We start from the raw sequence: 27,903 nt of genomic DNA, 5'->3' as shown, positions 1-27,903 counted from the left end.
TTTTCCATAAAAACTGCCGTTATGTGAACCAAATTGCTGTTAAAAGGTTGAAAATTACAAATTATAATAATATCTGATGTGAATATTTTCAGCTGTTTCTGATAAGAAAAAAGATTTTAAACTTAACTGAGGATAAAAATGAAAATCAATGTTCTATTCTATTCTATTCTGTTCTATTCTATTCTATTCTATTCTACAGTCATTTAGTCATTTTTATCCAAAGCGACTTACATATGTTGGAAGCAATCATTCACCTATAAATAATTTAAAAAAATAATAATTAGTAACTACTCGTTATGTGTGCATACAGTCGTTATCAGGTCTGTTTATTAAAGAAAAAGGCTGAATTTACAGAAGTCACTCAGATAAATGGAGACAAAAAAGGAACAATAACTAAAAATTTGCTAAATAATAATTTGGCAATATAAGACACTGTTTTTTATTCAATTGAGTTGAAGGAAAAAAAACTAACAAACAGTCCTGGACAAATACCATGACTTTTCTGATAACAATGGGACAGAATACCTGTCAACAGGTGCAGAAGTCTGACTAGGAGGAACAGAAAACACCTGACTGTAGTGGAAACATTAAAGGATTGTTCAGCAAAATATTAGTTTATGAATCATGTAAACATGTATTATTTTATCTTATTTGTTTGCTTTTTTTTTTTTTAAAATTTTACAAAAATTTTTAAAAAAAATATTTCTATTAAACCATAATTAGAAAATAATGTAATGATTTTCATAAAATATTTATTCATCATTACTTTGGTCAATTTCAGCTTTTTTTACAGGCAGCGGCGTCTTTTTTTCTTCTTTGATGAGAGGATATGAATACATATGAGAAGACTTTATAAAAAATTTCAGGCTGAAGGCTGAACTTTTCCTTTCACCCTTTTATATTTACAAGTTATATTTACAAGCTTTTTTCTTGCATTATCCTAAATGACGATGGTATTTTTTGTCTATAAACCACTTCAGTGGATGTTAGTGAGTCATCCAATACGTTTCCACTCACTGGAGAATAAATAAATATATGATATAATTTAACTTTGCCTTTGTGATAAATAGGGGGGGGGGGGGGGATGATAGGACTATATTTTATAGAAGATTTACACAATATAATAATGACTAGATATTATTTTTTTAAATATTTTAGAGAAAACATTAAAATAAATCATGTTAAATCCTAAATATCACTAATAAACTAAAAGTATCATTGCATATGTCTGTAGAGGTAAAATAAAAAGGTTGCGTTGTTTTTGAAGAATTCATGCATTAAATGGTTAAAAGTGAGAAAAATATTTAATAAATCGTAGTTTTACAGCCGTTTTTGGCAAAGTGACTTTTCTGTCTTTAGGATTAAATGTGTCTGAACACGGAAGAGAAGCTTTTAAAAACAGAGTAAGGAGGAAAAAAGCAGGTTTTTCACAGCGCGGTTAGGAGATTATAACGATATATACCAGCTGTAACGGGATGTACCGGCAGTAACGGGATATACCGACAGTAACGGGATGTTCCGGCAGTAGCGGGATGTACTGACAGTAACGGGATGTACCGACAGTAATGGGATGTGACAGTAACGGGATGTACCGGCAGTAACGGGATGTGACAGTAACAGGATGTTCCGGCAGTAACGGGATGTACCGACAGTAACGGGATGTGACAGTAACGGGATGTGACAGTAACGGGATGTACCGACAGTAACGGGATGTACCGGCAGTAACGGGATGTACCAGCAGTAACGGGATGTTCCGTCAGTAACGGGATGTTCCGTCAGTAACGGGATGTACCGGCAGTAACGGGATGTACTGACAGTAACGGGATGTTCCGGCAGTAACGGGATGTTCCGGCAGTAGCGGGATGTACCGACAGTAACGGGATGTTCCGGCAGTATCGGGATGTTCCGGCAGTATCGGGATGTTCCGACAGTAACGGGATGTACCGGCAGTAACGGGATGTTCCGACAGTAACGGGATGTTCCGACAGTATCGGGATGTTACAGCAGTAGCGGGATGTTCCGGCAGTAACGGGATGTTCCGGCAGTAACGGAATGTACCGACAGTAACGGGATGTTCCGGCAGTAGCGGGATGTACCGACAGTAACGGGATGTACCGACAGTAATGGGATGTGACAGTAACGGGATGTACCGGCAGTAACGGGATGTGACAGTAACAGGATGTTCCGGCAGTAACGGGATGTACCGACAGTAACGGGATGTGACAGTAATGGGATGTGACAGTAACGGGATGTACCGACAGTAACGGGATGTACCGGCAGTAACGGGATGTACCGGCAGTAACGGGATGTTCCAGCAGTAACGGGATGTACCAGCAGTAACGGGATGTTCCGTCAGTAACGGGATGTTCCGTCAGTAACGGGATGTACCGACAGTAACGGGATGTACCGGCAGTAACGGGATGTACTGACAGTAACGGGATGTTCCGGCAGTAACGGGATGTTCCGGCAGTAGCGGGATGTACCGACAGTAACGGGATGTTCCGGCAGTATCGGGATGTTCCGGCAGTATCGGGATGTTCCGACAGTAACGGGATGTACCGGCAGTAACGGGATGTTCCGACAGTAACGGGATGTTCCGACAGTATCGGGATGTTACAGCAGTAGCGGGATGTTCCGGCAGTAACGGGATGTTCCGGCAGTAACGGAATGTACCGACAGTAACGGGATGTTCCGGCAGTAACGGGATGTTCCGGCAGTATCGGGATGTTCCGACAGTAACGGGATGTACCGGCAGTAACGGGATGTTCCGACAGTAACGGGATGTACCGGCAGTAACGGGATGTTCCGGCAGTAACGGGATGTTCCGGCAGTAGCCGGATGTACCGACAGTAACGGGATGTTCCGTCAGTAACGGGATGTTCCGACAGTATCGGGATGTTACAGCAGTAGCGGGATGTTCCGGCAGTAACGGGATGTTCCGGCAGTAGCGGGATGTACCGACAGTAACGGGATGTTCCGGCAGTAGCGGGATGTACCGACAGTAACGGCATGTACCGGCAGTAACGGGATGTACCAGCAGTAACGGGATGTGATAGTAACAGGATGTTCCGGCAGTAACGGGATGTACCGACAGTAACGGGATGTGACAGTAACGGGATGTGACAGTAACGGGATGTACCGACAGTAACGGGATGTACCGACAGTAACGGGATGTTCCGGCAGTAGCGGGATGTACCGACAGTAACGGGATGTTCCGGCAGTAACGGGATGTTCTGACAGTATCGGGATGTTACAGCAGTAGCGGGATGTTCCGGCAGTAACGGGATGTTCCGGCAGTAGCGGAATGTACCGACAGTAACGGGATGTTCCGGCAGTAACGGGATGTTCCGGCAGTATCGGGATGTTCCGACAGTAACGGGATGTACCGGCAGTAACGGGATGTTCCGACAGTAACGGGATGTACCGGCTATAACGGAATGTACCGGCAGTAACGGGATGTTCCGGCAGTAACGGGATGTTCCGGCAGTAGCGGGATGTACCGGCAGTAACGGGATGTTCCGGCAGTAACGGGATGTTCCGGCAGTAACGGAATGTACCGGCAGTAACGGGATGTTCCGGCAGTAACGGGATGTTCCGGCAGTAACGGGATGTTCCGACAGTAACGGGATGTTCCGGCAGTATCGGGATGTTCCGACAGTAACAGGATGTACCGACAGTAACGGGATGTCTGTGTTTCCTTCCATTCAGGTTTTACTTACTTCTACAAGGGGAAGGAGTACTGGAAGTTCAACAACAATTTCCTTCGAGTGGAGCAGGGATACCCGCGCTCCATCCTCAAAGACTTCATGGGCTGCGAGCTGACGCGCATCGACCCGGGCCGCCCACCGCTCGGCGACGGCAACTCGGACGTGGTGATCGAGCTGGACAATGAGGCGAGCACGGTGAAGGCCATCGCCATCGTCATCCCCTGCGTGCTGGCGCTGTGCCTGCTGGTGCTGGTCTACACGGTGGTGCAGTTCAAGAGGAAGGGCACGCCGCGCCACATACTGTACTGCAAACGCTCCATGCAGGAATGGGTCTGAAACATGGGGGGGGTGGGGGGTTGAGGGCAAGAAGAAAACCGTGACAACGGCCCTTGGTTTGTGAAAGGAGGAGGACGACTGACTTTGGACAGCTTTATTAAAAGACCGCCTTCTCTCGGGGCGTCTGATTCGTCCATTCAGACCGCCAGAAAGTCTGACTGTGATCCGTCACACAAGGCCACCCCCGGCCTTTTTAACAAACAGGGGAGCAGGGGGGGCAGTTTTCTGGAGAGGATGCTCGGTCCAAGTCCAGGAATAAATAAAAAAACAGAGTAAAAGAGGGTCAGCAACACTTTGTATCTCAGAAACTTGACTTCTGGTCGTCTTCTGTTTCTCTGCCGAGGCAGGACTTTCAGGGGGACGCTCCCCCACCGGGCACGGCATCGTTTCGTCATATCAGGTCGTCGGGGAAACAACACTTTTCTATTTTCTAATCCCCCTCCTTCACATTCAGCCGCCATTCTTCAAAGCTTCGATCTCTTCTTCTGTTTTTAATTTCTGATGATTTGAGAAAAGGAGGTCCTCGCCGTTCCCTTTATCACACCTGTGAGACAAAACCAAACCAAATGACGTCAGTTTCTCTCCAAAGAGGATCACTTTTTCTTACTGTTCTTCTTATTTCTGGGGGTGTTTGAGTTCTTTCCCTTTTCTCTGGATCCTGCAGCGATTAGGAGTCAGGGAGTTTGACTGTTGTGGCAGTCTGTTTGAGAGACAGGGGCCAAATTATTCTGCAATATTTTAACTCGCCTTAATTATAAATCATGCTACTTGTGCTTGATTTTACTGTTTGGTTTTTTTTTCTGGCTTTTATTTTGTGAGTTTTTTTTTATTTGTATACTGCTTTTCTTTGTTTTTAAAAGGAGCTAAATATGTGCTTGTTGTGATCGGTATTTTTCTGAATTTTACTCCGTTACCCAGAATCCTCAGCACTGGCTTGCTGAGCCTTTCTGGACAGAACTTACCGTAGGATAAGCCTGTACTGAGAATAATGTAACGTTATTGTCGGAAGGTTCTGGAGTAAAGCCACTAGTTTTGTGTTGAGATATTCGTTACTGTTACTTTTTATTAACTTCAGCGCAACAGAAACCGGGCTGGTAAGTGTTCATCCATTTGGTCACCTGCAAACCAGTTGGCTGCCTTGGTTGAGAGATCTCACAGTTCCCAGAATGCTTTTGTGTCGTAACCGAGGACCCACAAAGCGAGACAAGTGGAGCTCAGTGCCTGTGTCAACGTGCATGTTAGCATTTACTGTAAACACAACCGGATCTGCTCAACGCGGCTTTGGATTGCCCTTTTTTAATAACCGAGGACGAAGTTTCCTCTGGAAAATAGTGTTTGGATTTATTTTTGTACCTTCAAAGTGTACCCCCCGCCCCCCACCTTCTTCCTCACAGGTACAACTAAATGAAAAAGAAAAAAAAAAGCAGATTTAAGTGGTACATTTGTGATTTTACTTGGAAATCCAACCAATGGAATTGGCCTCAACAAACCGCTTGCACACTCGCAGCGTCCTCGCTGTAGCAGCAAGAAGTCTCTGAATGTGTGTTTGTTTTCATCACATACTGGTTTTTTTTTTTTTTTTCTTTCTTTGCTGTTTTCTGGTCAGAACAAATTGGACGTCTCACAATGATTTGTTTGTGTAAGACTCTGGGACGACAGAAAAACCATGTCCTGACTGAATGAATAAACTGATCAATATATGACGAAGAGCCGCCTCCAAACTCTCTGCTCATCTTTTCCTTCACACTTGTGTTTGACAGTGTTTACGTTGTCGTTGCAAAACGTGCAGCTTGGAACATTTTTATCAAACCAGCAGCAAAAGAAAGAAAATCTATATTTCTTTTGTTAGCTTTATATTTAACATCTAAACTGTAACGTTATTAAAACGGTCGGGGTGCAAAAAAATCACCTTATAATGTTGCTTTTGTTCATTGATAACCGAGTTTCCAGAGGATTTGAATAAGAAAAGGAAGAAAAACATTGATTTTCTTGAGCTTGATGTGCATTCGGGTGCAGAAACACTCTGGTGAATCACATAAATGGAAAAAATGGAAACTAAAGATAAAACAATTTAACTAAATGATTAGCTATGACCTGCAGGAGGATCATCCCACATGACCACTTACAGTTTAGTGAGCGTTGGATGGCTCATCTAGGGATCGGCGGTACCAACATTTTTTGTCGATGCGATACCATATGTTTCTGGTACTTTTTAATCAATAACTAAATCAAAACCTTTTTCCCCTTGAAGGAAAATCCCTATTTTTCAGTGTGGATTAATATCTTTATTGCAAATATAAACAAAAATGAGAATGTCTACTTCAAACAAATGCTTTTAAATAAAAAAAAATATTCTAAGTATATTAAACAAAAATGAGACAAAAGAAATCTTTTTAAAAAAAAGATTGACATGAAATTATTCACATTTATTCAATTGACAAGAAAAAGAAAAGTAATATGAATATATTAAAACATAATGCTCAATAATCTGCATTAAACCAGTAGAATATCACAATAATAAATAAAATAATAATATAATAATAAAAATAACAGCATTACTAACAGTAGCAGCAACAACTTACGGTGTTTTGTGTTTATTTGAAGCATCGTTTGCAGATTTCCTCAGAAATTAACAATTTATCAGAGGTGTTCAAGTCGGTCCTACGAGGCCCAGCAGGTTTCCCATTTATTTCTGCTTCAACACACCTGAATCACAGCATGGATGGATGGATCAAACAGCTTATCAGGGTCTGTACAAAGACTCATTCATCTGAGACAGCTGTGTTGGAGCAGGGAGACATGGGAAACCTGCTGGATTGTGGACCTCACAGGACCGAGTTGAATACCTCTGCAAATATACAATCACATGCTGCAATATGAAAGTAACCAGTAGGGGCAGTGTAGTAACCAATCTGTAAAACCGTAAATCGTTGGGTCCAAAATTACCCACATCTTCACCATGGATCATTCCCGTCAGAATAGTTGCTGATCGATCAGTACTATTTTAGAAGTTCATGAAGTTCTAATACTGGAAAAGATTATAAAGAAACAAAGCGGAAACTGTCGATGAGATGTTTCGTCCATCTGAATTGGCTCAAAGAGTTCATCACCCACTGGTCTTCTGAGACTCATTTAACATAAAATATAGTACACTATTTCGTTTACACGTTATAATTTGACAATCATTTCCAGTCTGAGTTCTCTAGTGCGCCCCCTAGTGGAATTCTCCAGTAATGACTGTAGTACACAAGCAAGCATGTGAATAATCAGTCAGTTTTCTTTGCAAATGTGAGATTAAGAAGCAGGTTTATTCTCAATGAAAAGCCATATGGGAGAAAAATGAATATATATTAACCTGTCAGCAGACTGAGGAGGACAGCTGGACAGAAACATAGGAGAGGATGAGCGGAGCCAAGGAGTCATAAAAAGCCAGAACGAGATGGAAACAGCTGACATAACTAACATATAAAAACAACTATGTTGGTAATATGTAAGTGATGTCAGTAACAATAATGAACAGATCATTATAGTCTCTAAAATGTTCAGTTAGTGAATACAATATGGAAATACGGCTAATTTTTTTAATCATCTGATAAGATATCGGTCTAGTGACAAAACATGAAAATGCAGGCCGATGCACCAGTTGTTCCAGTGCATCACCCTAATGTTACCCAGCATCAGGCCAAAGTTAGAGGCTGCTTTTTCTTTTAGAGGTTTATTTTCTGTTTAGGACAACTACGTCTTCTACAGGACTGAACTAGCATGTAGCTTACAGCCTACATGTAGCCTCCAGCTAGGCTTTATATACCTGAGTGTATTAATATCTTGCAGTATTTATACACTTGAAAAAGCATCGTCTCGTAAGAAAATTACTACAGCAGTTTAATCTTTTATCAGCAGACATAAAATCCCCCCCACCCATCGTCATTACCAAACTGTTTACATTGAATGTGTTTACAAACTATATCTTCATAAAGACTGAGATTAATCAATGTAGAAAATATATTTTTTGCATATCTTGCAGCTGCCAGTCGGAGTGAGAGGCTAAAATCTTTTTGTTTTAACTTTTTAGAGTTTTTCCTCATGTTGTGACAACTTCTGCTGAATTACAACCACTAGCATAAACTAGCAGCATAAATCTGATGCAATCCGTAGGCAGAATTAGAAATTGGCTTGAATGAACACTTACTATGAAATCAGACTAATGTGCACTATTTCTAATACGGATCAAAATGAATTGGCATGAATTGATTAGGTCTGTAAAGTCCTTTGGGATTACTTTGTTGTGAATTGAGGTCTTCACCTCTGCTTTATACACAGTAGGCCAAGGGTTCCAAAGCCGGGTCCTGGAGAGCTACTATACTGCAACATTTAGGCCTTGTCCAAACGTAGCCGGGTTTTTATAAAACCAAATATGTTCAACCTTCCGGCCAGTAAAAAAAAAAAAAAAGAGTCTACGCAACCTCGTTTTGAAAAACAAATCCATCCACACCTATCCGCTTAACTACGTTGTTCAACACATTCAAAACATATCAAACCTTCAGGCGGCGGTAGCGCCCCAATCCTATCCAATCAGAATAACCTTCTGTCTCACAACGTCACTTCCACAAAACACGAACGTGATATTGTTAGGTGGTGGAAAATAACTTAATCCTTAATGTCATCCTTCGCCGTTTGTCGTTGATGTGGAGCGGTATTTGAGCTTGTAAAAACAAACACAAAGCACCTGGACAACGTATAACGCCATCACAGCTCTGAGGATGTCCATGCTGTTGAAAACAAAGGTCACACGTGCAACCACATGGGAATTTTGTTGCAGACGGTGACGTTTCAAAACCTAAAACTCTGGTTGTATACTGCTTGTCCACATGCAGGCGTTTAAAGGGAGAATTTGCAAACCTTCACTTTGGTCGGAGGTTTTTAAAAGAATCGTTTTCAATTGCATAAATCTGTATTTTAGTGTGGATTACAGACCCAATCCAAGATAAATATCCTTGTTTTGTGAAATACCTGCTACGTGTGGACAAGGCCTTAGAGCAGGGGTAAAGGAAAGGAAAGGATGCTTCTAAAGCAGGGGTAGGCAACTCCGGTCCTCGAGTGCTACAGTCCTGTAAATGTTAGGAGTTTCCCTTGACATCAAACTCTGCACAAGTCTGCTAATTAGCAATTGATTTAAATCAGGTGTGTTGCAGCAGGGAAACTCCTATCATTTGCAGGACTGTGGCACTTGAGGACTAGGGTTGCCTACCCCTGCTTTAGAAGCATCCTTTCCAAACACACCTGAATGAAATGGTTGAATTCCCCGCATCTGCATGTCATGCTGCTCAGCTGAGGCCTGGTAACGGGCTGGTTATTTGAGTCAGATGTGTTGGAGATGAGACACATCTAAAAGTTGCAGGATGGATCTCCATGACCAGACTTGGGTGGCCAAGGCTTTACAGGTATGAGCACATGCAAATATGTCTTGTTTTTCATGACTTCACGCTCTAGATTTTATTCACTCATTAATGGAAACCGTACTACCGACATGAAATGATGCCTGATTCCTTTGGATCAGCGTTCACCGCGCCTTCCATCACAGTGCACATAAATGATAAATAAGGGCCTTCATTGGCTTGAACAACAGTGTTATCTGAGCTCCAGAGATGTACATCAGCAGCCCCAGGGGAAGGGAAATAAAAATCAGCATTTGATTTAAAGAAAATGAATGTGTCTGGCGTTGTGCGCTGCTGTAATTTTGGGCGACATGATAAAAATCACTGTTTTCGATGTGGATCTCCCAGAAGCGCAGCGCTGGCATTGACTGTGGGCTGAATGTGAAACAGGAGCTGCATGCTGTTTATTCTGGCTTTGCTGGGACACATTTGACATACAGTTACTGACAACAAAGTGGGTGAGGTCAAGCTGGTTTACTGACTGTGGTCACAGGCTCTCTGTTTGTGTGTGTGTGTGTGTGTGAGATGAAACTGCACTCTTAGTGATAACACTTTGTTGCTTCTCATCACAGGGCCATTCAGTGGTAAAATTGCCTCTCTGCTTTCAGACAAAGGCATTATGTTCTCAGCTATGTTTAGATTGCTGCTTCTTTCTCTTTGTCTGCTCTCCCTCTGTCACTGTAAGCACAGACTTAAAGTGGGTGTCCATGTACATATTAGCGTTGCCTCTTACATGTCCCTGGGTTGTGTTTACTGTTGTTTATGTAAAATATACTGTTGCTGAGCAGCAATACAAGCAGTTTAAACTTTTAGAAAGACTCACAGCGCTCTTTGTTTAGCAGAGTCCTGCTCAGTGGGTGTTTCACAGTTTAAAGAACAAAGAAGTTGGTTTTTGAAGCTCATTGTTTTACCCACCGTGGTGTGTCTGTGTGTTGGTTTTCAGAAATGCAAATCTCTTTTAGCAACTCAATCTGTTTGAGATGTGTGCGTGTGCATGTCGACCTCGCATATGGAGCCTGGATAAAACCGTGTGCCGTCCCTGCAGCCTCTTCTGCGCCTGTTAGGCTGAAACATTTGGTGCTAAACTGACCAACACTGGCCTGGGCTCTTTCTCCACAGTGCTGCTATTTTTGTCAGTACCCCTCCTCCTCTTCCTACTGTCATTCGCTCCAGACTTGAATGATTAAAATGGGAACAGAAGCCATACTTTCTCATTTAACCCGAGTCCTCACGGTGCTCTACTTAATGGCCCCTTCATACAGTAGGTTAAGGACTATACAGTATATTGTAGTGGTTATTACTGCGGCACTTTGAGGCAGCTATACAGGGAGCCTGTTGAAAGTCACAGGGGGTCAACCTGTTTGCCTTGGCTGGATGGAAAAGGTTCAAACATATCATGGAGAAACAGATGGAGGTCTGTGGTTATTTACTTGGACTGTTTTGCAGCAGGGAGGGAAGCAGATCCCCTCAACCCAAAAATCATCAACTCCTAACTCTTTTTTTTTTTTTTTGCCACTTTCTGTTAAATCCTTGTCGGATCATTATGTTAAGTCTGATTATTGTTCGTGTAAAGTGAGGGTTCGCCAAACTTCGCTATCTAGCTATAGGTGGCAAAGCACACCTGTCAAACGTTGAATTTTATTACATAGAAGCAGTATTTTTCAGTTTTAAAATCACTTCAAAGGATAAATGTGTTCATGGATATGATAAATCACTCATCTGATGTGAACATTTAATGAAAACGACAAAAGAAAGAATTTCTGACATTATCTTACTCAAGTGCAAACTGACCATCAGAACTACTTTGTTTCAATCGAACACGACATAAATACGAAGTGCTTATTTGACAACTTACACACAGTAGCTGAGTTTACATGAACCACTTTTGAACCAACTGAATACTTCAGCTTATCCACCTTGATCCGATCAACGCCCTGTCTACACTCATTCTGATAGTTTCTGTAGTTTGTATTCTTTTTGCACATGATTAAACCATGTGGAGGTTCGATGACTTGATGAATTCCAGGGAAAAGATTTGTTGGAATATCTGAGAGTTAAGGTTTAGAATTGGTCAAACAGATGTTTGATTAAATCAAAGCATTGCGATCATATTAAATCTTTAGATCATTTACACACAACTAACTGGATTATGTTATCTGGTGTGCACGTGAACTGGACTAATCTGATTGATTTTAATCAGATTAAAGAAATTAGTTTTCCATGTAAACTCAGGTATTGGTAAACATGTCCTGCAGATAGAGCACGAGATGCAAGGAGCAGAAACAGTCATTTTCTACAGCAATACTGTTAGCATGTTGAGCATAGGTTGTAAAAAAAGATGATCAGTCAGAGCTGAAAGGGGGCCTGTGAGCGTGGAAGTGGATGATTGATACTTATCAAACTCTGACCTGCCAGTAGCTAAGAGCTAACTGAGCTAACCAGGGAGCTAATGGAGGTAGGCAGGCTAAAGCTATGTCATGCTGGTAGCTGGCTTAACACCAGTTTTGCTACACTTTGCCTCCTTGCAGTCAGATATCAGGTACCTGTCAATCAAAAAGACACACTCTCAATTTCTTTTAAGATAAAATTACTTCTAAACAGTTATAAAACATTTTAACCACTGGAAGTTTCTACTTGTTAGGTTGTGTCTTATCAAAGTTTGTGAAACCATCTGATGTAAAATGGTGACTGAGTGGGTGGATTTTTGTGGTGATCCTTCGTGATAGCATGATCATGAGCACAATACTCGAATATCCACACTAAGAACCCTAACTTTTCCTAAAATCTCACTAAATATTACACTAGTAACTTTAAGAATGCACCAAAGCGCAGCTCATCAACCAACTTAATAGGTAGTTCACATGTTATTTATATGTCTAAGTTTTATCAAATTTATGCAAGGTGTTAGCTTGCTTGCTATAAGTCCGGTGCAATGCTAGTTAGCATAACTAGCTGTTGCTAATGTTAAGTATTTTGCACTCAACCTCCCATTTAAGTCTTTCATACGTTTATTTTATGACATGCAATATTTTTAATCAAATTCACAAATTTTACACCAATTTTAAAGAGCTTGTACGCAAATGTATTTTTTAAATCTTCTTCAACTCCAAAAATATACCAGTAATGCAGCAAAGCAGATGTGATTCAAAGTCATTGCATGACATGTTTTTCAGAAATAGTTTTAAACTGTTTTAAGAGTGTTTATTTTTAGTCTGGATGTAGTAACAGTGAAGTAAGAAGTCAGATTCAGTTGGTGTGAAAAATACATTAGCTTAATTAGCTAGCTAGGTCATGTGTGTTGCTAAGCAGAAATATCAAAGCCTGTTTTTATCTGTTATCATTTAAAATCTTTCAGCTGATGCTTTATGTAAACCAATTCATATCCCTAAGTAATTCTACCACTGATATTGCAAACTGTAAGTCACAAAGCAAAAGCTTGGCAGGCGTAGGCAGTAAAACTGGTGGCGGAGCTTTCCAAACCCTCAGTTGTTCTGATCATGATCTGATCATGTCATATTTGGTGGAGGGGCCCTAATCACATCCATTTTTAAGATTATTTCTTTTTTTTTTATACCATATGTCCCACTAAATGTGTCCTTCCTTTGTTTTTTTGTTGTTGTGTCTTTGGAAACGCCTCTCTGTTGGTCAATAAACAGACCTGAGACGTGTTCAGCACATCTTCGTCTCGTTCATCCCAGTGTTCATGCATGGCCTGCTGTCATTCCCTGCTGGAAAACTGTTGAGCTTGCTGAGTAGAAAGGTTATCAAGGAACTTTTTAAAAATCTTTTCAATACATGTGTTCAAATATGAACCAGCTGTACCTGAGATATATAATGGTTTTTTTTCCTTTTACTGCAGTGTTTTATTCACAGTTTGATCATATGCCAACCTTTCATGCCAGTCCTCCTCCAGTCCCTCCGTTCACATTCTCTATCACTTCTTCAAAGAAGTATGGGGCCATGCTGTGATTTTTCACTTTTTTGTGATGAAATAGAATAGATACTATGAAGTGTGACAGATGAAAGTCATCTTCCAATCTCCCTTAGGTCCATTCAGAGGCGGAGAGACTTTTCCTTCATCTTCATATCTCTGCAGCTGTAAACCAACTGAGAAATTCCAGCAAGTGCGAGCGGCGAGCGCCACATAGAGCAATCTTGAATGAACAAATCAATGACGCTTCTCGGCTGCAATGCACAAAATGTACAAAGAAAAAAACTATTTCAGGGTCTTAGGATTTTTACCAGGTTGCTCAGACCAGACGAGTTTGTAGTAATATGGTTCCAATTTCTATCATTTCCATACTTCCAAATGTTTTTTTTTATTTCTTTCTATTTTCTGTCTGCGTCGTACCTTCTCAGAGAAATCTGCTTAGAATAACACCTTTGCACATATCAAAACATACTCATGGCTTATTTTTGCATTCCAGACGGTCAGAATGAGACACATTATGGTTTTGTTGAACGTGTCTTTGCTCTGTTTAAACAGTATTAGATATTTTTTCCCCCTTAATTGCTGACTTTTTGTTCAGCTTTTCCACTATGTTTTGACTAAAAGCCATTTGGTTCTCCGGCGCTGCTGCTATACATACCGCCTTCACATCATCAGCCTGACTGGAATGGGGCTGATGGGACGAGACAAAAAGAAAAATATATTTGATTTATAAATAACCAAAGTGAAGTAAAGATATAGTTTAGTTCACTTAGGTTAGCAATCATGTAGTTTAATAATACCAAGGTTACAAACAACAAACCAGCATAATCTTACATTGCAGGTTGAGGGTCACGTAGGCCAGTGGTTCCAGCCTCTTTTCCTTCAGGAACCCCTTTGTGTCTACTAAAAAGCCCTGAATCCCCAACCCCACCCCGTACTGACACCGAGCTTGGTTTTATGCTGATGGTTTATCATCATAAATAATGTACTCTGGCTGAGCCGTGTCCTTTGAGAAAGCCAGAGTCGCAGAAAGCATCACTTCTTTGGTCTTAAAATAGAGACAATGTGTGGACATTAATCACAACGGATCTGAATGTCCAAAGCCTTGGGGACCCCCTGTGTGACAAAATATATACAAGAAAATACCAATAAATAAACAGCAGGTTACATATGTGATTATCTGTCACACATGGAGGATTTACTGTACAACAGAGCTGCAGCAATATGTTTGAAAAGAAGCTCTGCTGTCCCTGCAGTGTGTTGTCTGCAGTGTTTCTCAAGAACCACTGCCCTGCATGTCTTCGACGTGTTCCTACTCACCAAGTTCTACGCAAGCCCGCTAATAAGATACTCATTTAATTCAAGTGTGGTAAAGTAGGGTTACCTTTAAAACATGCAGGGCAGTCGTACTTGAGGGTCAGGATTGAGAAACACTGGTCTAGTGGCTGTGAAGGATTATCTGTGATGGAGATTGGTTTGTCAGGCCTCCTGTCTCTTGGTGTCTTCACTGTCTCCAGGTTTTGTCTAATGATCTTACCAATGTTAAGATGTATCTAAGGTTGAATTATTCAACAGATCCCTGGTCTCTTAAAGACATGCTACAGAAATTTTGCCCCATGCACGCCCCCTATCTACGGCTAATCAGCATCAGTGTTGCATCCTATCACACCTGTTAGCACCTGTTTGTCCCTTCTCTCTTTTAATCATCTTGTGTTTCTTGGCTGGATCAGTGATGGTGCGTGTTCAAAACAGCCTGTGTGCCAGAGTGTGAAGTGAAACTCTGCTGCAGCGTCACGCAGTGTCCCGGATGATTTCTTAGCCTCAGGACGCTGCTGTGTAGCAGCAGCTACAGAAATGCACATGATGGATGTCACTGTGCCATCAAACAAGTCTAGCATGTGGATTTTTAAAGTCAAAAACTTATGTAATGTGTCTTTAAAGTCTTCATAAGCTGTCTGCTGTCAGAATGATGAGAGGAGAAGGAGGGTTGGACAAAAGACATTCCTGAGATGCATGACATCATCTACCATATATTTCTGTTTGTGTGGTTGAAAATACTGGAAATTTAAAAGAAAAAAAAAAATGGTTGGAAATATTTATAAAAGAGCAACAATGATAACTTTCAAAGGAACTCCATTTAAAAAAAGATTTTTGTAGAATAACTAAATAAAAGCAGAATGCAGTGTGTGGTAGCAATAAACCCATATTTTATGAAACAGAAAACATCTCAAATGTTTAATGTGAGATGTTTTTAAGTTTTTAAAAAAGAAAAATATTAGATCATCCTGAGCTTAATACGTTCAACATATCTTCAAAAGGTTGCATCAGGACTGTTTTTTACCAACAAGCAGCATCCCCTACTCTTTTAAAAACAGTCTGTAAATGTCTGGGAACTGGAGAAACCAATTACAGGACCACTGGCAGAGGAATGTTTTCCCACTCTAGCTGGACATAATACTGCTGTTTTTCATTGAGATCCTGGTTTTACGGCGACTGAATATTACTATTGAGGTGATTTACATAAATTCCACAATAAATGTGGAGGGAAAAAAACCTGATTTGTTTGTAAAAATGACCAAATTCGAGTGGAACTAAACAGCTTTTTCAGGATTTCATGGAGTCATTGAGCTCGGCTATCTCATATTTTCACCCTCACAGATCTATTTTACGAGCCCCAGTGGGCCAGTTTTATCCCCCTCTCCTGCATGGGTCAGAAGTTCATACTTTGTAGCGGTCGTCCTGAGAAAACCCCCCAGGAAGTTCCCTGTTTTTGGTCGTATTTCACACTGCAGTCTCAGGTGGCCTCTGCAGCCTTACAACTGAAATTCACATGAAAAGACATCATACACTCGACCCAGTGTATGAAACTGAGCTCAAGGTTAAGGTCAACAAAAGCTGCTTTACTTACTGCTGCTGCCGGATAAAATTTTATAAAATGCCATGTTTGGAAGAGTTCAGGAAAAGCTGTTTTGACCTTATGCTGACCTTATCTGAACCACAGTGCATTTTGTGTTTTGAAAGGACTTTACTGCCCTGGAAGCTCTAAAATTCAGCCCACATAGAGGTGAGTTGCACGAACAAACAACCATAAAAATACAAAAAATTAGGTTTAGGGTTAAATTCATTAATTTAAAAAAAGAAAACAACAAGCATGTTTGTTACGGGTTGAGGTAACCAACATAACTACCAAACCTGACTAATTCTGTTGTCATTCTTGGAATAAGTGTTGTAGTTTTTTTCAGTAATTAGTTATATTACTATAAAATCTGTGTTTGTAACATCAAGGATTTACTAGATTTTTTAAATTTGCTATATTTAAAGTTGATTTAGAGATTTATCCAACTTCTGACATGAACTTTCGCTAGCTAGGAAAACCCTATTTGCAAAATGTCAGAGTGAGTGCTATCAGGTAAAAGTTGCTGGGAAGAAATGTTATGTTATCTGCCACTGTTTACTCAAACAATGTTTAAAGTAGATGTAAATAGCACAGGCAGTAATTATAGACAAGTATGTTTTATTTCTGTGTTAGTTACACTATCTTTAAACCCCAAGCTACAAGCATTAGCTAAGATGCAAACTAGCTATGCCATTAAGCTGACCGACATTACTGGGCTGAGGTGTTGTGTTCAGATCAATTATATCACTTTACTGTAAGAATATGTAAGTTTGTTATGTTCAAATGTTATTTTAAAAATTATTTTCAACTTAACAAATGTTAGCTAGCTAGCTAGTTAAGCAAGCTAGCTAGCTAAAACTTGTTAGCAAACTTTCTTAGTGATTGCAGCAACTAAAAGTTACTGGGAAGAAATGGGAAACGTATCTTTCTAAGATCACTGTTTTTAAAGTTTGTGGACGCAGTTCTCCCAGATTAGTTTTTTTTTTCTACAGTTGGATGGGAAGCAACAGAAAGTGTGCTGCTGAAAAATGCTCAAAGAATAGAAAACACAACGTATGTTTTATTTGCAGTCATCAAGATTTGATTGATAGCTCTACAAGATTTTCTTGTCATGTAACAAATTTGAGTTCAGAGGCTCAAAATGCTCATATCATCCCGGACTAATGAAATATTGTTGTCAGACAGGTATGCAGGCTAGCATTTTAAGTCGGCACACTATTGGTAGTAGAAGGTCACTTCAGTGTAAGCCACAGAGAGGCTTTCAGCAGCAGCTGCAGATAGCATCTCTGTTGCCACGCTGCAGTCCCAGATGACTTGTCGTCTGTAGCTTTCACCCTTCACTGTCCTCTGCCTCTGCGGGACTCTCATTAGTGAAGCAAACACATTATCCACACTGGCCTCTGTATAGACGGGAGGAAGACGGAGATGGAGAACAGGAAGTAATGATCCGCAGTGTCCAGGTAAAATTAGCTCCATTAATCACACCATTGATTTGGTCAGCTGCAGAATGCAATGGCCCCCTCTCGTCTCCTTCACAGGAGGCACTTGTGAACTTTTGGGTACTGACATGGCTCTCTGGCTAACTATAAATGATATGTTTTGATTGCAAAGAAATTATCTTTGTTTTTCTGTGGGCTCTTTCCTCATGCTGTTTGTTTTCCTTTCTTTTTTTTCAACCTTCAGAGGAATAATCAATATCTGTCTCTTTGTGGATTAAGAAAAATGGAGCTTGAAAGCTCCATCCCCTGCTCATCCAGAGAAATGAGAATCAAAACTGGTTTGCCCAGAAACTTTTAAGCCCTGTGTTTGACAACCCTTGTCTCGCTCCCTTGCTTTTTGACCCAGCCATTATGCACTTTTCTCATTTTTTTTCCAGTTCCCAGACTCCTTGGGGAGGTCTAGAACGCCTTCACTATGACTGATAGCCACCTCTTTTAAAGATGTATTAGATTTCAACACAAGCAAGAGGTCATTGCTATGTATCAATCATCAAAACCAAATACCCTCAAATTCTTGCACAAAGCACATTGCATTTTAAGCTCATATGAGACCACATTCTTGTAACCGAACAAAGCCAGTGGCAAAAAAAATAGATCAGTTTAAGTTTTTAAAATTACAGCAGCAGAGCAAATAAATACCTATTCCTTTGCTTTTTTTTTTCCACATAAAGCCAGTTTCCTTTCAGTCGTTTTGATGGTTTCTTGAAAGAGCTTGTGTTTTGCAATGCAGCCAACCTGAACCTGTTAGCCGCCACAGCCGACACTTTGCTTCTTAAACAAGCTGGAAGACATTACTGCCTGTAAGGAATTACTTGCTGTAATTAAAATACCATCATCCAAGAATTTAGAAGGTACATAGTAGATAAACATTTTAATTTCGAATATTTGTTCTAGTTTTTATAGCTGATTTGTCACAGTTGACCAGTATGATATGTGTAAGATACGTGTTAAGCTGGTGCTGTCGTTGGATTAGCTCTACCATCTTAGAAGCGGGAACTAAGCTCTAAGCAACTGGGTTTATATGCAAAGCCAGCAAGCTGAAAATGACAGGTCCAGTTGCTCATTCAGTGGTGAAACTTTTCCTGATTAAACTGCTCAGTCCAATGGAAATACAGCAAATTGTCTTGGAACAGATAACTTTTTACAAAATCTGTTTTTTCCCTCGTGCCATTCAGCGATTCATTCTGTAGGACTATAAAGTTACCATAATTTCCAGGCTATTGAGCGGACCTGAATATAAGCCACACCTTGCACCGAGCATGCCGCAACCTTTCCTTCTTCAACAGTCTTTCATTTTAAGGCTGCATTTCTTCTGTTTTCCATGATGAGGGTGGGTGCATGAAACGCAAAATGACTCGTTAGCCAATAAAGATCCATAGACTAGCTGCACCGTTGTTTAAACCGCAGAATTACATTTGTGTGAAAAATGTAGCGGCCTAACCACTTTTCTAAACATATTTTTTTTATGTTTAAAAAAGTGGGCGGGACTTGGCAGACAGTTTCCAGGAAAAGGACATTTTGAAGTAATATGTTATTATAGGTGCAACTTTAATGAAAGTTATGATGTTCTCCCAACCTAAACCCCATAATTTCACTCTTTCACACCAGAACCAACAAATAATTGGCATCAATTTTTGTTTTTGTTTAAATGAAAAGTCTTTAGCACCTTCACCAAAGTGGTGGCAAAGGTTATGCTTTTTAGAACGGTCCAGGCATTTCAGGTGAACTTTTCCGCTACAAACCGGACCACCACTGCGCCTTGCTTGGTTTAGACCATTACACCAGTAAGATATCACAGAAAAACCTCATCACTCAGGACTGGGATGTTCTCAGCATACGTTTGGCATGTTGGCCTCGTGTATTGATGCAAGGTAATGTGTCGCATGCGCGAGGTGTTGAGCAGTAGAGGTGCTCATGCAAACGAGCATGAACATGAGATCAGAGGTAAACACAATGGTGAAAGTTGTGGACCTTGTTCGCAACTGCCGGCAACTGTTCCTCCCCGCTGCACAGCAACAAACATTTGTACCTATTTAGCAACAGATGGGTAAATTGTTTTACGGGAATGCAGCAGTAATACAAGAATACTGGCAGATTGACCTTTTCACTAGTTCAGAGTACTAGTGATGTACACTGCCCCCTAGCGGTGACTTCCAGTATTGAACTTTTTTGGTTGCAGGATACTGGTGGTTATGCTAGTATATACACAGATGTAGCAAAATGTTGCTGTATGAGCAAATGTACACTGCAGGTATATCCCAGTAATATTATCATGAAATCTGATAGGCTGCTATGATCATGTGACACAGAAGGAATACAGTTGTTGGGTGTCATTCAATTTCATTGCCAAAAACTCAGAGGTTAAAACAAATGGCATGTTTTGTGTCAGCAGCGTGGTATCTCATACTCAAAATGGTATCAAATCTGGTATGATGGTAAATCTGGTAAATCAAATATTGTATTTTGACTGTCTGATATCGACGCATCAATACCAGAGTTTTATCTTCATATCTAGTCTAATTCACTGGGTCACCAGTTTAGAGATGGTAACTGTTCTCCAGTAGCAACATCAGCATCTCTTTACGCCTTGATGAAAAGACTTTGCATAGAATATTTAAGATAACCCAGAGGATTTTTTTTTCTTAATATAAAGCCATAGTAGAATTTGTAGAATTCAAAGATTGGATAAAGTGATTATGACCTTTTTTAAACATAAAAGCAAAAATACCATTTATTGTTCTCCGCTCTGATTTCACAGTTTCCTCCGACTGTCATAACGTTTACTCAGCCACAGACATGACACGTTATTTCATGTCAAACGCTACCATTTCTGAAAAACCTCTGCAACAAATTTGTTAAATCAACACTCGCATGACGTTTTCCTTTTAATTCTCTCAGTCGCCTACTTTGGTGATTATTTTTGACGAGAAAGGCAGCATGAATACCCGTATGCCCTGTCTTTAGCATTGATGTAAAGATAACATAAAGGGGTGTTCTGGACTTTGTTTTGGCACCGTGGCCATGATGGACCCCAATTTGTGCGCAGAGATAATTTTCTTTCCTCAGTGGATTTTCATTCTGACATCTCAGACAATTGGGATAAGAACTGTGGGATTTTAGTCCAACACATCTTTACTATCTAAGACAAACAGCTTATTCTCTAAAACAGACATGCGTCTCTGAGGAATATGTAAGTGAAAGGAAGTGTGGGTTAAATAAAATGACAGAAATGACTGTGGGAAAGAGAGGGAGCTCTCTGAAGCAGTCAGCTTGATGTAAATGGCGCTTTTCAAAGGAAATATGGGCTGTAGCCTTGCAACACAAAGTGCGTGTTCAGTATGATCACAAAGGAACTGACCAGGAGGAATGAAGAGGAGCGCCGTGTTATTCTTGCATGATATATGGTCAGTGGCCTGAAAAGCCTGAAATATGTTTCCGTGCTTGTGTGTGTGAACATGGATGTGCTTCAGAATGACTCAAAGGCAACCTGAGGTGTTGCCATTTGTTTGCTTGTGTATTTTTGTCCACATTCAAAATGCTGAATAGTGGAATTACACAATTTATTCTTGGACTAAAAAAAAACTAAGTCCACCCCCGCAGCTTCCATGTGCATTAAAAGGGTAAGTAGCAGCTAGATGCTGCAAAACCACATAGATTCTGTTAACTGATCATCATCAAGCTTAACCACCTCGATAAAAGCAAAGGGTTTTGGTCGTTTGATGGTCTGAATCATAAAGATGTGTGACAATGCAAGCGGAAACACATCAGCAGCAATATTACTGTTTGATTTTGTGCTTGTGTTCTCATTCATATGTAAGTCGCTTTGGATGCTAAATTATTGTAGAATAGAATAAAATATTGCTGCCTATTAATCTGGGAGGGCTCTTCCAGTTTAAAATCCGTCTTTCTACTGCTAGTCTCTAATTTTTAGGGCTAAAAAAAATGGCTAAATCTAATTACGTTGGTTAGTACTTTAACACAATCCTTAAACAGTTAATTAAAAGAGAAAAGGAGTCAACAAAAGCAAAGATGTAAAACAGTGAGTTTTACATGGTATCGTATTAGAAGGAAAATCAGTGATATCATAAATCCCCTTGTTCTTGCTGCAACCCACCTGATTCTACTTAAATGGCCCTCTAACAAGCTTTGCACAACACGGACAGTCACCAGGACCGCGGGCCTCGAGGACCCGAGTTGATGTAAAAAAGAAACTGAATCATAAGGAAAATAAATTTCTGCTTGTCCTGCATCTGAACTCTGGAGCTTTTGCATGTATTATGCTCCCGACCACAAGATGAATAAGAGATGACAAATTCCAAAAGTCTGAATCTAAAAGAAAAAGCTTGTGGTGAAACCAGTAGCAGCTTTCTCCCACATTCAGCCGGTGACGTCACCATCACAGGTGCAGCCAATGAAGATGATGCATCACTCAGACTCCTGCGCTGCCAAAGCAACTCCGGCAACAATGCAAAGGAATAATGTGTTCCAGTAAATCAAGCCGTCAACTCCGGTGAGTCGCTGGTTTGTCAGTAACACTGTATGGAAATGTAGAAAAACCGTTAGCATATAGCCTTAAGTCACATTTAGGTTTTATTGTGACATCTATGTGCTGTTTGTTGCAACCCTACTTCCTCCAAAGAGGGTGTGTTTTAGCTGGGGTGTGAGTGTTTGTTGGCAACTTTATATAAATAATGATAGTTGCACATGTAACCCACCTAAAAATGGGTTTACTAATAATTTGTATTAATTTTCTAATTTTTTGGGGTTTATTTTGCATTGTAAGTAATGCTAGTTTTATTTTGAAAAAAAAAACGAGTTTTATTTTGGTGAAAACGGGAAGTAGCATGCCACAGTTTTCCTCCTAACTTTACATCGCTAATAACGGACTGAGCACTCCTTCCGTTTCTCCCATGTGAGCTGGAAAATGAGGAAATGAGGTATGAAAACCTGCTAATTTCGATGTGAAACTTAGTGGTGATTAAGTACATGATGTAAATTCACTAAAATTCCGTTTTAGAGGTTGGAGAACCGTTGTGGAAGAACTTTATCTGTCCTGGCTTCTCCAGTTGAAATCCCCTTCTTGGTAAGCTAGTCTGGCCTGTTCTCCATGATTGTGTATGTGGAAAAAACCACGAGGTCACTATGCTAGCTCCAGCACAGTATTTAGTACTTTTTATATTGTTTTAAAACGTGTACCAACCATTTATTTGACATGTTAACTGGAAACATACTGCGGATTCGTCCTGTATCATTTAAAAAGCACTTTCAGAATTTTTATTTTGTGAAATGCCTCGTCACTAGGTTAAAGCCATGCATAGCATGAGAGAACATTGTAATTTTAAGTTATTTAAAATGGGTAAAAGCAGCAAAGCTGTAATTTGTTATGATGGTAATTAGAAAGCAATGTATTTCATTTATTTTATGTCGTAATCTAGAATCCTATGTGAAAAGGGATTGAAAGGAGATGGATGTACGTGAAAACTACAAGTTAAGCATGACACTTTAAACAGCAGCTGGTCACTATAAATAAGTGAATTCATTGTTAAAATATTTTGACAAGCTAAAACTGTTAATGATGAAAATAGCTATGTTTACCTATCTGTAAACTACTATGCGTCATTTTCCAAATTGATAAGATAAATTTACTGTTGTACAACACCTAAATAGATACTTTTATACTAGAACCTGTACTGTAACCTGTTTTGTATACAGGTCAGGATTTTTTTGTTTTGTTTTTTTTGATCCTCCGTGGAAAAAAGTGAAGATCCAGTCCGTGTGTTCTACAAGGTTGACCAGCGATTGTTGATGGCAAGCCTCCCAGTCGAACTTTGATCTTCTCCACTCCATTCAGCGGATCGGGTGGAAGGATTTTGTTAGTCCAACTGACTAACCCCACAAAAGAAACCTTGGGTAAAAACCCCTGACTTGACATTTCGTGGATACAAATAAAAAAAAGGAACAGATTTGGAAAAGCCAATTCAAAAGGAACATTCCTAAAAGGACAATTTATTTTATATTTATTAGTTCAAGGTAGGGCTGGGCGATATGACCTTTTAGTAATATCCCAATATTTTTATGGCATGTCACGATATACGATATATATCTCGATATTTACCTTAGCCTTGAATTAATCCTTTGGTGCATACAATCACATCAGTAAGATGATTTTGTGTCTACATTAAAACATAATTGTTCATGCTGCATTAAGATATGCTGATTTTAAACATTCATGCTAAAAGGATGAAATTGTAACTAAGCAAATTGAGCAAAACCATATTTAACAGTTTAAGCTGTGGCAGAAACATGTAATCTTAAAACAACATTAAGTGCCTTTGCATAATGTAATAAATGCAACATGTGAAAATAATATAAATTCAAGTGCACATTTTGTGCAGTGCATAACAGCAATAAGAAATAAAAAAATAAAGTTCTTTCTTGTATAATCAAGTTACTGTAATAAAACAAAAAAATGCACAGATTTTCAAAAAACAGTAAAATGAAAATTAGCTGCCCAATAAAGTGAAAATAAAGTTCACAACATTTTTGGAGGGGGTTTCTTCTTGTGGCATAAACCAAAAGTGTAAAAAAAAAAAAAAAAAAAAAGTCACATTTTGTGCATGGTTTGTTGTTCATAGGTTTTGGGCTAAAAACACAAGTCTATCAACAGCATCGGGTTTGAGAGATGCTTGATGGCACGTAACTATGTTCCCACTAGTACTAAATACACTTTCCGATGGGGAACTGGTGGCGGGAACACAGAGGAACTTTTTTGCCACATTTTTCAGGTTTGGGAACATTTCTTGATGATCATTCCACCATTGCAGGGGATTTGCTTCACTGTCAACACAGCTTAACTGTAGGTAGGAAGACAGCTCTTTTTCCATACGCTCTCTCTGTGATAGTGTAGCAGAGGATGCTGCTTCCAAGGGTTTTTTTCTTTAGTGGCTCTGTTGGCTGTGAAACAGGCAACTCATCTGTGCTCTGAGTCTGGTCAGACTCTGTGTCGCCTCCATCTCAGTTATGGCTTTGTTCTTGATGTCCTCCATCTTTTCATTTGTGCAGTATGTTGTCTTGAACCTGGGATCCATTAAGCCTGCCATGTCAAGCAGGTCGTCAGTGGAAGGATCAGAATACTTCTCACGCAGGTAATCCAGGATGGAGGATTTGATAAATTTGGTCAGTCGAGAATCGTCCTCCTGATGTGCCAAGATGCTGGACTGGAAGAGATGGAGAACAGGCTTCACATAAGACACTGTGACATAGCTCTCACCAGACAGAGCATCAGTGAATTCCAGGAGAGGTTTGAGAACCTTGTGCACTGACTCAAGGACTTCCAGATCTTGCCAGGTGAGAACAAGATGCCGAGTTTTTTTGTCGGCTGCTAAGACTTGAGATATAGCTCGCTCCTGCTCAAGGACCCGCTCTATCATCTTCGCTCTGGATCCCCACCTGGTAGGAGACTCGCTGATCAGCTGGTGTCGAGGAAGATTCAGCTCTTGCTGTGCTGTGGCCAGGTCTCTCCTCCTTTTCCAACTAAAAGAGAAGCTGCTGACCACCTTTTTGCATACAGCAACAGCACGGTCGATACGAGCGTCTTTCATGCTTCTCTCTGAGAATGAGAACAAACATTAAAAATGTTTCAGTAATTGTGAAAAAAGCCACTCAGCCTACCACCAAAACTAACTTTGGTGGGCATTTGTATACACTAACACTATAAAGAGCATTATAGTCTGACACTTAAGCAGAAAAATAATGCAATAAAATAAAAAATGATTTGTAATTTAAAGAACAATGTTTTCTGAAAAAATGCATCTCACACAAACTAACTCAGGCTCACTCACTGTCTCTCTCTCTCCCTCACACACACACACGCTTAAATCATAGGGGCAAACGCTTACCAATTGCAAGATACAGGCCAAAACACTGTAGACATGTCCAGTGGTTCAGGCTTATGGCTTTTACGATGTTTGCGCCATTATCTGTGGTAATGCACACCTGACGTGCTGCATTCAAGTTCCATGACATGAGAGCATCTTTCAGGCCTTGTGCGATTATCTCGCCTGTGTAGTCTTCTGGGAGAAAGCTGGTCTGGAGGCACTTGCTTTTCAACTCCCAGTTATCGACATAGTGGACCGTTAGCCTGAGGTATGGCTCACATGTTCGGCTGCTCCATAAATCGGCAGTTGTGGAGAAATGTGTCATATTGGTAAGTTGACTTGTCAGCTCTTCTCTTACTTTAATGTACAAATTCGGTAGAGCTGTCTCTGCAAAATATTTACGAGTAGGTAGACGATATCTTGGGTCAAGTGTGTTGATAAGCTTTCTGAATCCGGGTTTTTCAACTACTATCACTGGAGCCATGTCTTTCGCTATATGGAAGGTTACCGCAGACGTTATCTCCTTCTGCTTTGGACTGTCTTTTTCATATGCTGTTGTTTTGGAAAAAGAAGACGCCAGACTTAGTTGCGTCAATGGTGGTTGCTGCGGCACTTTCGTCGCAATGGCACCGGCCGGAGATCCGCTTGTACGGAGTTTCAAGCACTCCTTGTGCTCTAGGGGGTGACTTTTCAAATGGTGAAACAAATTGGTGGTACTGCTACCTTTTGTGGCGACACTTTTACAACATACTTTGCATATTACACTTGTTTGGTCAACATCCTCTCTCCGGTATCCAAACCACCGCCAGATGATGGACCCTGTGCTACTTTTCTTAGGAACAAATTCTTCCTCCTCCATTTTTCGTAACTCGCGCTGCAAGGGCTACCGGAGTTCTCTGCTAGAAAAGCTGCTACACGCTGCCTCTCATGACGTAGCACGTAGCTCACGTTATGTACGTAACTAGGTGCGCTTGCTTTAACTCTCTGTGCAAAGCGGTGCAGAGTCGAGGAGGAGGGAGAAAACCCCGCCCGCAGCTAAACACAACTGCGTGACAACAGGATACTCGAATATGACGAATATAGGCATTTTCTATATTCGCATAGAGGACTAGCCACAATATCTCGAGTATACTCGATAGATCGCCCAGCCCTAGTTCATGGGCCCTAGGTATTGTGCACAATTATGTGTTGTAAACTGTTTTACAATTTTGCAACTAAATTCTGCAGTTACACACTTATACCTGTGTCCAGTGGTTCATTACCTTACTCCCAGCTCCTACGAACCTAGAGTAGCGACGTGTACATACCTTGAAGTGGGTTACACACATAAACCTTAAAATACGACTTGATGTTATGAGGTTAACAAAATGCAGGTTTCTACATGCATGAAGTAGCATAATTAAGACATTTTAAATTCTCAACTCAACTTTATTTATATAGCACTTTCGCACAACGCCAGCTGCAACACAGTGCTGAACATTAAAACGTGGAGAGATCAAGAACAGTTAAAGTTAAAGGAATAAAAAAACAATAAAATGGTGCATAAGAGAGAATAAAAAGCAGAATCTCCAACTGGATAAAATGCCAGATCGTAAAAATGGGTCTTCAGACGTGTTTTTAATCTACAACACAGTTTATAAACTGATATTTGGAACATTTGTACCCTTTCTCCTCATGTTTTAATTTATTTGATAGGTTTTTACTTTGGCCTGTGCTGTCCAGGATCGTAGCAGCAGAATGATTTTACTTTTACAGGAGGAGCTTTATGGATCCTCTTGATCTGATTTTATTTATTTATTTTGTGGTCTGCATGGCATCTGCAGGGGGGTTGTGTATTTTATTTTATTTTTTTCTTCATTTGGGCTCTGTAAGGGCTTAGTATTTTGCAGGTTCACAACAAACAAGCAAATTATTTGCTGATTAGAGCCCGAATTTACCTCAGTACATCTCTGCAACACAGAGCAGGTATTTCTTTTCATGCTGCTGTTAATCTTGAGCAAAATGCACACTAGAAAATGTTTAATAATAAATGCATTAATCTCTTTCCTATAAGCTGATTTCTGCCTGATTGTGAAGCGAACCTCTCCAGATACTACTGGATGTACCTACACTCACTAAGGCTTGTTAATGCATCATGTCAGCCTGGACTCAATGTGACATTATCACTGATGATGTATTGCATTCAAACCTTTCTGCCTTCTCAAACTCTCAACTTGGGCACA

At 40.3% G+C, this 27,903-nt stretch overlaps 1 protein-coding gene across 1 annotated transcript in view; it reads left to right on the top strand.

The window, feature by feature from the left end:
• Positions 1-5,655, top strand: part of mmp16a (matrix metallopeptidase 16a (membrane-inserted)) — a 93,764-nt gene extending 88,109 nt beyond the window's left edge. The window contains exon 10 of the mRNA XM_079259879.1: positions 3,709-5,655. Coding sequence (XP_079116005.1) covers positions 3,709-4,043 — 335 coding nt within the window. The 3' untranslated portion in view covers positions 4,044-5,655. The remainder of the gene's footprint in view (positions 1-3,708) is intronic.
• Positions 5,656-27,903: the final 22,248 nt, after the last annotated feature.

The sequence above is a fragment of the Telmatherina bonti genome (assembly GCF_933228915.1).
Source record: "Telmatherina bonti genome assembly, chromosome: 20".
Lineage (NCBI taxonomy): Eukaryota > Metazoa > Chordata > Actinopteri > Atheriniformes > Telmatherinidae > Telmatherina > Telmatherina bonti.
This window is presented reverse-complemented; position numbering and strand designations above follow the sequence as displayed.